The sequence below is a fragment of the Sphaeramia orbicularis genome, chromosome 15 (assembly GCF_902148855.1).
Source record: "Sphaeramia orbicularis chromosome 15, fSphaOr1.1, whole genome shotgun sequence".
NCBI classification, from domain to species: domain Eukaryota; kingdom Metazoa; phylum Chordata; class Actinopteri; order Kurtiformes; family Apogonidae; genus Sphaeramia; species Sphaeramia orbicularis.
The window spans coordinates 23,191,410-23,204,635 of NC_043971.1; the positions used below are offsets into that span (position 1 = coordinate 23,191,410).

General features: G+C 39.8%; 1 protein-coding gene across 2 annotated transcripts; it reads right to left on the reverse strand.

Moving 5' to 3' along the window:
* Nucleotides 1-893: 893 nt before the first annotated feature.
* ppp1r21 (protein phosphatase 1, regulatory subunit 21) lies at nucleotides 894-12,999 on the reverse strand. 2 transcript variants are annotated; one of them, XM_030155431.1, is made up of 22 exons: nucleotides 12,361-12,999; nucleotides 10,881-10,949; nucleotides 10,455-10,601; nucleotides 10,200-10,301; nucleotides 9,933-10,097; nucleotides 9,763-9,821; nucleotides 8,930-9,024; nucleotides 8,639-8,691; nucleotides 8,212-8,361; nucleotides 8,021-8,122; nucleotides 7,848-7,936; nucleotides 7,630-7,766; nucleotides 7,347-7,439; nucleotides 6,780-6,907; nucleotides 6,033-6,182; nucleotides 5,378-5,470; nucleotides 4,619-4,873; nucleotides 4,248-4,283; nucleotides 3,988-4,104; nucleotides 3,217-3,315; nucleotides 3,004-3,132; nucleotides 894-2,403 (listed from the first exon to the last, which is right to left on the reverse strand). In XM_030155431.1, exons 1-22 carry the CDS (start codon nucleotides 12,418-12,420, stop codon nucleotides 2,374-2,376), a joined length of 2,358 nt encoding a protein of 785 aa, XP_030011291.1. In that variant the 5' UTR covers nucleotides 12,421-12,999; the 3' UTR covers nucleotides 894-2,373. The 2 variants fall into 2 exon arrangements, with proteins under 2 accessions (XP_030011291.1, XP_030011290.1); XM_030155430.1 differs by having other exon boundaries at nucleotides 4,619-4,930.
* Nucleotides 13,000-13,226: the final 227 nt, after the last annotated feature.

Here is a 13,226-nt window from a genome sequence, read left to right on the forward strand (position 1 = left end):
GATAGATAGATAGATAGATAGATAGATAGATAGATAGATACTTTAATTCCGAGGGAAATTCACGTATTCAGCAGCTTTACATACAGCACAAGAAGACCAAAAAAAAAAAACCAAAAAAAAAACCAGACAGACCAAAAACACAACACAACAGTGGGTTAGTAGCCAGCTTGACATTAAGGTTAGTATATATACTCCAAAAGACACTTGTTAAATAACTAAACAACTACCTCTAAAAGAGCTTCCTGTACAATACTGTAAATAGAGACTTCTGGTTGCATTATTGATATATTGATTATAATAAAATTATAATATGCTATATTTGATCTTATTAATAGGAAGCAGCTGAATAAATACATACTGAGGAATATGAGTATGGAAAAGGGATGGGAGTTAATAAGTTGTATTTCTTCTCAATTTTATTTGGGAAAATATACGTAGTGTATAGAGTATATATAGGAAAAATTTTGTTCTTTACATGTTTAATGTGAATTTTACAGTCATATACACAAGCATTTTGACATGAAATAAGAACCTCACCGTTTTATCGCCACTCTCTTGATAAACCACCTCTCGCTGTCGAGTACGAGGCGCACCTAAACGCAACGCGAATCAAACCTAAATGACACAACTTGTTTTCGTTGCAAAACAAAGTGACGGCATCAATCAGTTATCCTTTAGCTCCCATATGTCCAGCTAAATGGTGCTGCCTCATTTCCCAGTGGTTAGGGTGTGTAACAGACCGTCCTTTTAAAATTACAGGCGATTGAAAATCACAGCCTGCATTAACTCACACACTTCACAGAGAAGGGAACAATGATGCCAACAATACACCATGTTTAGTTCAGAGCACAAAAAGATAACAACAATCAAGTTCAATTAAGAAACATGAGGCATTTTAGTGTTGAGCGAGCTCTTTATTTTGTTTCACATATTTATGTGCTTTTGAACTGGTTACATTGTGAGAATATAAGTATTATTTTGAACAGTTCAGGGGGTCACTGGCAGGTGTACACTGGCAAATAAGAGGTCTGAATGAACTGCTCATAACCACTGATGGGCCTTTTCTGCTTTTCCCTCTTCATGTCACTACAAGCTACAGAGGTCCTGATGTACTGTAAACTTTTACTGTACTCTGCTGTGAGTCATGAATCAGGTCTAAGCACCAGTTCCTGTATGGGCCAACCCCTCTAAACGTCTCAGTCATTTAGCCTCATAGGAGACTCTCAAAGAACCAGATACTTGGTTCTGCAGTTTCCAGATTACATTTGTAAAGTTTTGGGAAAATAAACACTTGTAACATCAGAAGAAATGCCTTTCATATAGATTTTTTTTTTTTTAAAGAAATGATACAATACACTTACATTATGTTTTCAAATGAGTGTATATTCACATTAATCCTTTTTATCCATTCATATTACAACATGAGAATAATGTTGTGCTACACCAGGCTTCCAAGTGCACATCAACACATACTTTGGTGATAAAAAAACAACTATTGTTTCAGAGTAACTTCACAGAGACAGACTGACAGCGTTTTACGAGCTTCGACATGTCCATTCAACCCCTCTCCTCTACGTAAACACAGTGAGTCAGTGCTTCAAGGCAGACATCTTTTCTTCTCTCCTTTTCCACTGAATAGGTTTTTTTTTTTATGAGGAATGGATTCAAGTGTTTAAGTGTTCACATTGTAAAGCCCTTCTTAACAGAAGTTTGTGATATATTTGTTAGAAGGGCCACTGCGCTGTATGCAGATATACAGCCCATTTGAATCACCATCACAAATTACGTCAAATCTAATGTAAAAAAAACAAAAAAACAAAAAAAAAAAAAGTAAAACAATGCTGACATGCTGTAAGCCTGGTGCCACGGTCACTCCTCGGCACACAGTCACACCAACATTTACTCTGCCCACTCCTACCATAGATAAGCAGTTATGAATGCAGTTTAACTGAATGTCACACAAAAATTAAGCAGTAAAAGAACACGCACTGATCAACAGGGTTTGGTTTTCAAGTCATGACGTCAGTGAGAATAACCAACTCCAACTGTGCATCGTTCTGTGTCCATTTTGGGGAAAATAAATTTCACTCCCACGTTGCTCTGGCCCTAAGGTCAAGCAGCAGCTTCCATTATAGTTCCATAGAGCATTTTTAGTAAATAACATTATGTTGTAACTGGTGCTATGACAAGAAGAATGGAAAAAAGATAATTCTTCAGTCATTTTGAATTCCCCAAACAGTTTATTTGTATTGCCACTGTGTGAGAGTGGCTTATGAAGCCATCCTGTTGTTTTAGTGAGGGTGGTAGCATTAGTACCAGGTCCAGATCTTCCATCGTGGTGCCAAATGGAACCAGAGTCTGGAGGGCACAACTCTAGCGACCTTTGTTCTTTTTGGCATTTGCCTGAAGAAAAAGCAGAAAAATGTTTAGTTATACAAAGTTGGTATAAAGGTGCTGGATTACATTTAAGTGCCACAAGTCTGGACAGTCAACATCTGATTTACATTTGGTTTCAAAATGTTCGTGTCAGAACCTGTTCCTGGTCTTCAGGAGAAAATGACTACCTTTAGATCACAAACATGCTCTGTCCTGAAACTTCCCAACAAGCGCGCATCTGTGTGCACACATGCAGGAACATGCAGCTTTCAGACAGGCCCCTACACTTCTGTGGCCCTTGGTTAATGTCTTTTTCAGATGTCTCCAGCAGGTGCTTTTCTCATCAGACCTGGCTGCAACCGCAATACCGCATTTGACCTCCAAACGTACTTCAGAACTGACAGAAACTTTATAATAGCACATTTCACACCCAAAACATGATCCTTTTCACTCCCTGAGACCAGAATTTCATCACTTTGCTTCAATGATGTTTTTATGTGGGAACTGACAGATTGTGACAGGTGAACACTAACTGGAGAGAGAGTCAAAAATTGTAGAAAGCAGGATTCTTGACAGGAGCTTGAATTTTAACAGCGAACAAAAAGCAGACACAACAAAAGTGTGTACCTTGCTGCCCAGCTTCAGTGTGTCAATTTCCTCTCTCTGCTTGCTCAGTGTCTCATTCATACTACACAGGTGATCACTCATCATGCTGAGCTGGTCTTCATAGCTCCTCTTCGTCGTCGCCAGCTCATCCTGTGGCAAAGTGACAATGAGATGCAGCCCTGAGAACATGTTGAAGTCTATACTTAGCTCTTTGGTAATGAGCCTCCACTTTACCTGCAAGCGTGTGATGTTCTGATTAGCCAGTTTAACCTCTTCGCTCAGAGTCTCCCGTGATTTTTCTGCAATGGCTAATCGCTTGGCCAAAGCACGACACTAGAAAGAGAAAGACAAAAGTAAAAGACTGCTGCCCCTTGAGAACTGGAATGCACAAGTTCTATTCTTTACAAATCCTCTTCAAAGTGGCAATAAGGGAGGATATGTCTTTGAGGAATGGATTTATTTGAAGACTGCGTTAAAGGTAAAAGCACGGTTTAAAGAAGTGACAGTTTGCCCAAGACACTGACTCAAGATCAGGTGCACTCCAGTTGCTATGATACAAAATGAGGATAACTGGCAAGGTGGTTAGTCCCAGTGTGACAAGATGTCACTTAGACAAGTGCCTTCTTTCAGATCAAGCCTCACCATAATACTAAAAATATTAGGTGTTGGCTTCTTAGGAAAAAGACAACACTCAAATAGGTAAGATGCAACTGCAGAGGCATTTACAAATACCAGGACTGAGATATAATAGAAGCAGAAACTTCTCGTTCTGCTTCTGTTCTCCCTTCTCTCAACTAATTAAAGAAGCAGACAAAAATAGCTGTGAAGGAAAAGAAGAAGGAAAAACGCTGACTGTTCTTTACTAAAATATATCTGGGCTTTTTTTTTTTTTTTTAAAGCAGGTCTAGTAATTTAACAGTTTCCATATCTGTTTGTGAACAGATCTGTTGTTTGTCTGTAAAAGGCGGTTATTGACATTAGCAGCAAGGTGAGGGCTTCTCTCACCTCAGAGTGGAAATGCACAGCTTTGCTGTCTGAGATCTGGAGCTGTGTGGTGAGCTCTCCGACTCGGACCATGTAGTGAGTCTTTATCAGCTGCTCCCTGGACTCCTCATCTCCCACCTGCAAACACAGACACAACACCCAGCTAGATATCATTTTTTTCCTCTTCCAGTGTTTGTTATGAATTCAACTTCATCTGTTTTTTTCCATGAAATAAGTTTTCACTTAAACATATTAATGGTTACAGTGTATGTAAAACTTACATGTTCAACTGAAGGTGTTGTGCACAGCATGCCAACCTTGTGGTAACAAAACAAAGAAATATGTTAAAGACTTGATGAATGGTCAAATTTTAGAAATTGCTAAGTAACACTGACTACTGAGACACAGCTGTGGATTATCGGTACACTGAACTCTGTCCCGACTTGCATAAACAACAGTATTCTTCTTTTCAGCCACATCAGCACATTTTAAGTCTAAGTTTTATTAAGCAAAAACTTGCTTAGCGTGGGAGCTACAAGAAAGAACGATAATACCCCCTTTGTTAAAGTAAACCAGACAACCACACCATGGGCCAACAACATCCTCTGCAAGCAAAACCAAACACGTGCAGAAGCCAATAGAGCAACAGTACCAGGCTGGTGCATAGTGTCGTCTCTTTTCCTGCTGCTTTCTGTTCTGTCTCTGCTTCCTCATGGCTCTGTGCGAGCGTGCTGGCAGCAGCTGTTTGAGAGCTCGGACTTCCCCCTAGAGCTGCTGCAAGCTGGGCTTCCAGGTCCGCAATGCGCTGGTTCTCCTTTTCCAACCGTACTTTCCCCAGCTGGGCCTCCAGGAGCCAGTGCTCCTTCTCCTGCTCCAGGCGTGCAATCTTCTCCTGGCTCTGCTGCACCTGAAGGTGGCCAAGAGGGGAAGGAGAGGAGTGGACAGTGAGCTTGTGGGAGGAGGGCTGAGCAAAGGGATAATTGAAAGGACAACAGTGTTTAGGAAGAAATTAGGAAGACTGCATGACCAATTCATGCGGAACAGAGCTACATTTCAGGCAACACTGCTCCAGTCCCCGCCGTTCAGTTGGGACTGGGTGTGAATCACATGGCTTATCTTTCAGAGGCTCTGATTTCTGCTCCTCTTTTATTGCTGCAAAATGGTCCCAAAGAAAACTAAGACACAATAAGCACACACCATGCGTGTGGTAACGTTTCAAAGTGTGCTTGTTTCACTCTGTTATGGTTTGCTGATTCATACTTGGTTAAATGGTTTATACGACAGGGAGCTGGAGCGCTTAGCTGGATCAAATCCTTCTTTAAAAATATTTAGAAATAAATATCTATGAGTGAGCACATTTTGAAATTACAGAAATAAGAGAAGCAAAAAACTTCATCATCCAGGGTTTTACCTGCTGAGTGAGGCCCTCTCTACTCTCAGTGGAGCTGGTGAGAATACGACGGTTTGACAGAGCGTCTCTGTATGGAACAGACTGTGGCCTGGGCTGAATTAGAGAGAAAAAAATAGAATGATTGTAAGAGAATACCCATTTATTAACAAAAAACACACAATCTCCTCACTATTCTAAAAATTACAAAATTCCAAGAAAATCATAAAAACAAGACAATTTTGAAAGAGAAGAATTAAAAATGAAAAGGGAACATATGTATCGTAAATATAATGTTTATGGTCATTTTTAAAACATCATAGATCTATTCCAGTGTATAAATGCCAAGTTGTCCTTTGTCAACAGTTGAGAGCTAAAAATATCAAGATATAATACTCAATGAAAAGCAAAAATAAAAAAAGAGAAAAAAAAAAAATCATAGTAATTGACAGTGATATGATTCTCAAATATAGTGGGAATAGTACTTTCTGCTTTTCATTTTCACTGATGGTTTTTCTCGAGTGTATGTCTCCTTGTAGCTGGTGTTTCTGTAGCTCCACAAAACTTCATTTATAATGCATGTTTAACAGATTGTACTTTTACTCAATAAATTACATCAGCTATGATTTGGATATTTCTGTTATGTTCTGCCCTGCCCAGATTCCAAGCGTACACCAACCTTTCTGAGCGCATGAATATAACCAGCTGCTTTCTTTTTGTTGGCCAGCATACTCTCTGCTTGCAAGGGGTTGAGGGCTACTGTGCAGCCTTTTGGACAATAGCCTGATGATGTGAAGAAGTCCAAGTTGTTGCTGAAGAAAGTGGCAATCTGCAAGAAAAATGTGTTTATTTCTCATCTCTTTGTGACCTCTTTAGTTAAAAAAACACTAGGCTTATAGATCTGTGTAGATATTCAGCATTCCATTTACCCACAAATTAACCAGTGTGAGTTTACTGCTGAGATGATTCTACCGCCGAGTGTCCAGAATGATAAATGTCTATGCAATTATCCTTTTGCCTACAGAGATGATCAGCCTCAAAATGCAGCTCACTCCACAAAACATGTGCCAGCAAGTTATTCAAAGCTGCAGCCCACCGGACTGTGCCTCTCATCAGCACACACATCCTGGCCAACAGTTCACTTGCACAAAGAGAAATCATTTATCCTTTAGTCTGACTGGGGAGCAGCTGTACATATGGTAATTTGGACAGTATCTGTGAACATTTAACTGCTGCCCACCTGAGTCCTGCTGTATTGTGTTATGACATTAGTGGCAAATTACCAACATGTTCCAGTTGCAGTAAAAATTCTCTGCTACTTACAATTAAACCTTAATGTGTTATAGCTAACAAAAAACAATCTGCTTGAACAGTCTAGTTAGAGGAAACATGAAACTGGCTGCTGCCTGCCCCCTGTTGGCTGTACCTTGCCAGTGCTGCTGGTAAGTGAACTCAGAGATCCGACCAGGCACTCTGTGGTGGTACAGAGCTTCTGGGTGACTGTGGGGAGCTCCTGCTCTAAGGCAGCCTTCTGGTTGTAGTGCTTTGACATCTCTGAACAAACAAAGGAGAACAACAGGTAAAGGCATCTGTCGAATTAAAGTGCACTCCACTGCACTGACTGACTAGTTACATTTTGGTTCATATATGATGATATCACTGATATAAAGCATATAAGCAGATAGAGTAAGTGTGCACAAAAAGACATTTGAACTCAGTTTCAGTACAAACTATATAAAAGTAAACCTTCATTGCTTCAGAGTACAAAATTATGCCTCCACTGGATGTTTCAATGTGAATGACGCTACACTGAAGCCTCTGGATATTTACTCTACATACAGTAAAACTAGCTGGTGGGTATAGTGGAAACAAAAACATAATCTGACTTTTATGAATGGTGGGGGCAACTCAGCGGTTATAAGAGGGAGTCATTGTGCTGTGTCACGCTGGTTGGAAATGGCTCCTGGTCAAAACAGCTCACAGCACTGCTCACCTTTAATGGCATCGTGAAGACTGTGCAGAAAGGCAGCCAGCTGGGTGAAAACAGCAGAGGTGCTGCTCTGTGGCAGGGCATCCTGCTGCACACCTGAAACACAATGCATGCATTTGTAAACCAAATATATCGTGTTATTTCACAACCATTCATATTTTGTAAAAGAGAGTCCACTTCTGGTTTCTCTCTCTTCTTTCAACAGGACGTGGTGGGCTTTTATAAGTTGACTTTGTTTGTGACACTAGGCACCAAAAAAGCTCAAATGTCTGAAATGTTAACCTACTTGGTAAGGCCAAAAGGTTGATGTAGTTTTGCAGCTTCTCAAACACAGAAGTTACTCTCTTCATATCCCCCTGCAGCTCATGGTTTTTCATAGTAAGGGCAGCTGTACAAAGAGGGGCCTCGCACTCTTCTTCTAAGCTGGAATGAGAAGAAAGATAGACATCAGTACAGCCTCCTCCACTCCATTTCTGTTCACACAGAAACACACACAATGTTGACCTTTTCAGCTGGTAGGGAAGAATCTTTTGAAGAAAGTGGGTGTACGAGGAGAAATTATCAGCAAAGCTCTTGAGCTTGACCACAGTCTCCTGCAATTACACACAATGTTTTTTAAAGTATGTATAAAAATAGTTAACAATCCAATAACATGTCCTTGTTGAGAAAGTACTCACCAGTACTGTGACAGTATCCTCTGTGATACTTTGGTGCAATTGCAGAAAACTGTCCTCCAGGGGGCGCACATAGGCTGCGTTCTCATGTAGATACTGAGAAAACTGGTTAAAAAGGAAAGTTTGTACTTTATAGAAACAGTCCAATATGTTTTTAATGATGGCCATTTTTAAAAGACAATCAGCTGCACCACCTTCTGGTTAAGAGGAGAAATGGGTTCAATGGAGGAATCCAGGGGATAGATGTGCACCCTCTGTTCTGTGTACGTATGGAAGTTCAACAGAGCCGCCACTAGATCCTGAATGAAGCTGAGGGCCTGACCTGCTACATCTCGGGCCTTAAGCTAAATCAACAAATGAACAAAAGTCACACACCGCTGTCACACACCAATATTTAAAAACACAAAAGCTACTTTAAATCCAAAAGCATCTTTGAATAATTATCACAGCAAATACCATTTGTTGCTTCTTTAATAAATTCAAAATGTCACATGAAAATGTCCTAATCTTGATGAAATAGATTAAGCAGGGTTTGGAACTACAAATTGCTATTGGAATACAGGCCTGAGCTGTAATTCTACAAGACACCAGTATTAGCAAACAAAATTCACTTTCACTTACCTGGTGCCTTCGATTGTGTGGTGGCACATTTAAGCTGTTGTAGTCACTAAATTCTGCAGGACAGAAGAGTATATCAGTTTAACAAGAGCAGAGTGCAGGAAAAACAGTGCTTAAATGGTTTATCCTTCTGCCTCTTACCGTGCAATATTACAATTTGGTGCAATGTTACACTACTTACTCCTGGGCAGGAGGTTGTTGTGGTATCAGTGACTCAGACAAGAATGTTCTAAAATAAATGTCTGCTCCGTGGCAGATCATTTTTGTCCAAGGGGCTTCATGCCAGATACTCACTGGTGTCATTGAAGGGCACTTTCTCCTGAATAACACTGCTGCTCTGTTTCACTTGTCTGTTTAGTTCTGACTGGCACCGCCTCAACTGCTGCTGACTGCAAACACAACAAAAGAACAAACAAAATGTCACTTGTGTTTTTTATATCTATACCTACATAACTTCTTCTATGTTTGAAGCAAACTCTGGATGTTGTCCTTACATCACACAGTATGATGGGATGTATGGACACATGCGAGTGGAAGATGTCTGCCTACGCTGACTCAAACAATATCCACTACCCTGCTAGCTCCCTAGTGCAATGTTTGGACATTGGCTGGATAAACTTATGTATGAACAGGGCAGGGACACAGGAAACTAACACATTGATGACATATTTATCATTTGACAACATGTGAGTAACCAATCAGAAGCAGTGGTAATTAAACATCACATGATCATCAGGCACATTTACTGTCCTCGAACTCAGTTTCTTTGTGTAATTTCTCATGGCTTTCAGCACCAGTACTAACACAAAACATATCCCCCTCATGAATGATTCACTCGCTCTGTAATCCTAACACCAGCAAACATGAGCTCCCATATACAGTACACGCTCTGACCAGAAAACATCATTCATTTAAACCAAATTCCCAGACAGAATACAACCAACATGGATATGTTAAAGAACAGATATGGAAAGAGAAACTCCTGACAATGACCTGATTCTCTGAACATTTTCTGGAGTTTCTATGACAGAACAGCTACACATTACATGTCAGGCATCCTTTCTGATAGAGAAACCATATCACTGCATTAAAATATTCTTAAATTGTAACGTAAAAGAGAGATATACCATTCTTCTGTCCGCATTCTGCAGTCTTTTGCCTCCCTCTCGAGCGTCTGTGCTTTTATCTGTCACAAAAGAGCAGACACACATGCTTTACAATTTATTTATTGAAATTGACAGGGACCGTAAAACAAAGCAAAGTTTCCTCTCCCTCCTTGCTTTTTTCCCCTGCTCACCTCTAAGCGGGCCTTGTCGCTCTGTAGCCTCTCTATAGTTTCCATGTACTTAGTGGTGAGTCCATCCACAACAGCCTGGTGCTGCTCGGAGTCTTTCTCTAGCTCAGTTAGTCGCGTCCTTAGCTCAGCTTCCTGTCTCCTGTGTTGCTCATCTGCTTCATAGAACTGAATGAAAAAATAATGGCAAAGATGAAGCTTTAAATACAGTTGCTTACAATAATGCATACACACAACAACAGCTCCAAGATGAATTATGTGTGTGCATACTTGGATATGAAGTCGCTCATTCTCTTCAATCTTTTTCTGTAGGTCTTCATCAAATACACTCTGGGTCTGCAATCCATGTTGAGACGGTGAGTCTCCTTTACTCTGGTGAAGACAAACAGGGATAGCACATGGTCTGTTAATGATTAATGCAACTTCTACACATGTATTTTATCATGTTAAAACCACAAATGGTGCATCCTGTTCCGTGTGGAACCACTGTGCAGCCACTCCCTTGTACAACCCCCCCATGATCACCTTCCCCTTTCTGCCCTTGGCTTCACTGGCAGCGAGCTCCTCCTGTAGCAACTCCACCCTCTTGGCCAGCTGTTGGTTTCTGAAGCTGAGGCTGTCCATCTCCTGCTCCTGCTTCCTCAAACTTTGGTCCTTCTGCTTCAATTGTTCCTGATAAGGGTGAAAATAAATATGGTGGATAACACATCAGACTAATCAATTCTGTTAAAGTCACAATCTGTACTGTTAGTTGTTCGGTTGTAATACTGCATGTTTTAGTTTTAGTCTTCATGTAGTGTCTGAGCATAATTACACAATTATCAAATACATACAGTGGTAGCATAAAGTTAACAGACTAGAAAATAACATCATTAACTGTGTTTACTGGCAGGACAATTAATTAGGCTATCAATTCAAATGTCAATATTGTGACAGCCCTAGTGATTCTACCTTTAATGAGGCAGAATTGGCCTGTTCGTCCACAACTGCCTTCTTCAGCACCTGATTCTGGGCCCGGAGCTGTGAAAAGAGTTAACAATACAGTACTAATTAGAAGCAAAGGTCAGTGTGATTTACCATGATGTGATTATGAAGTAAAAGCCTCAAACAGATTTTTCTCCGATACAATTATTTTTTAACCTTAGAGTAATTATCCAGAGATCTCACATGTATTACTACAATAGACTGTGGTTTTTATTTTTAGCGGTTGACATAATAATAATAGTTTAGAACAGGAAAAACATATAGTCGATTTATTGGCTGATATCACCACTACCTCCTGACAAAACTAAGACACTGTTGGAATTATCTTTGGCTATATTAGAAACTAGATACGTGTTAATTCAATTTCTAAGTCAAAGTAATAGAGCCTACATATACTGGTATAACAGAATATAAAGTTAAAAGCTATTAAAAAAAAAACCCCAAAACTATCTATTATTATCTAGGCCTATTATTTTCCTTGAGATTTTCTAAGTGTGAAGTCAAATACTAGCCATTGTTGGAGCTATGTTCTGCTGCTACCAATAGTTTATAAAATGTTCTATCAGTGTCAATAAATCAGTCTCTTTTCTGCAATCATACTGTTCACCCCTGCATGTCACACATAGCAGCTCTTTTATAATGCTCGCTGGTCTGTTGTTGCATTAAAAGATCCAAATATCCAAGCTTTTCACTGGAAATCCTCTGACTTTACACAGTTTCACTGGGAGAGCAGTTGTGTGACAGTTACATTGTCAGCATTTCCTGAGCAACATATGGTGCTTGGCTAAAGGAACTGAACAGGAAACGGCACGCTCACCCCATGAAGTCAGCTGACACATTGAGAAAGGGCACATACAACCAGTGACAGAAGACATGGGCTTTAAAGTGCTTTCAATGTAACTCATTGACAAATTCACTAATGGAAAAGTTTTTACACTTGTTTAATGGGTGACTTTGGTACCTAAATATAAAAATTAGGCATTCAGGGTGATTAAGAGCTGACAATAACACAGTCTCAACACTGATTTATTTATTTACTTATTTCACAGTTTTGTTTTGTTTTTTATAGCTAGAGGGTCCCACTGAATTACAATATCCTTTTTTTCCCCATTGAGTCCAAGACAAATAGTTACATGAAAAAACATGTGTAATACACAAATAAAAAACGGTGGAAAGTACAGAGAAAGTACAAAGAGAGGCAAACAAGCTATGTCAGTGAAAAATATCAAAGATTAGCTAAAGCATAAACATGGTTTACAAAATACTTCATCATCTGAGTGCATGTTTTGTCACTGACATGAGCAGTTGCGATGCCAGCTTCTCTCTTAGTTAAGTTTAGTGTCGTACGTATGCAGTGTTTTTTTTAAATACTTTCCAGTAATAACATGCGTCATTGCACATTTGTTAAACTTGTAATGCCAACAACTACACAGGGTTATATGTTTACCTTGGAATACTCCTGAGCCAGCTTGCTGTATTTTGCTTGTAGGTCTGTAACGTTAGCCATTGTCGCTTGAAATGTTATCCCCAGTCGACAAGGTAATGGTTTCAAGTTAGCTTGCCCGAAACCTTTCTTTACTCTGAGAGATGCCTGAAATGTTGACGATGGTTACGGTGAGCTGTAACCTGGCTAGCTAGCTCTAGCAGGTTAGCTAGCTCACTGTTGTCATTAACTAACTACTTCAGGGCGGCTTGTTCCGTTACTTTGTAAAACTGACCTCAGATACATTGTGACAGAGGGACAGTCATAAGTACCGGAGCAAGAACTGTCTGGTAGTCATCTGATATAAGCAAAGCCGGATGTTATTCTCACTTGACAATTTTTTTCTAAATTAGCACTATTAGCACAGACTGTGTATGCTAGCTATGTAGCTAATAGCTACCTAGCAAAACAAATCCGGGTTCCGTCAGTGTAATCTGACAGGAGCAGTGGAACGCGCTGTGGCCGAAATCGTATTAAGGAAAGACTGTAGCTACTGCTAGACTAGCAAAACAGCACTGATAGTCCATTCACATGGCAGAATACTTTCATTTTCTAACCCGTGCAATCCTCGATAAGGTCCGGCCAAAGATATACGCACAGGGGTCAGAGTTCACAGAAGAGAAAACTAGTGCGATAGAATTAGCAGGGCGCCGACTAGTGGTTGAATATGTACTGAGAAATATGATGGAAAACATTTAATTAACCCATAGCACCTTCTATAAATATTGTTTAAATGAATATAGAATATGCAGGAATATATACATTAATATGCAGAAAATAAACAAAAATTATTAATTTCATTTGCATCTACTTTCAGACTCGATTGAAAT

What these genes read in the sequence shown, in the direction of transcription:
- ppp1r21 (XM_030155430.1), bottom strand. Translation starts at nt 12,420, where the DNA reads ATGGCTAACGTTACAGACCTACAAGCAAAATACAGCAAGCTGGCTCAG. An exon ending in GCGACAAGGCCCGCTTAGAG is followed by an intron (nt 9,822 to 9,932) that starts GTGAGCAGGGGA and finishes CTTTTGTGACAG; the next exon opens with ATAAAAGCACAGACGCTCGA. An exon ending in ATATTCATGCGCTCAGAAAG is followed by an intron (nt 5,471 to 6,032) that starts GTTGGTGTACGC and finishes TCTCTAATTCAG; the next exon opens with CCCAGGCCACAGTCTGTTCC.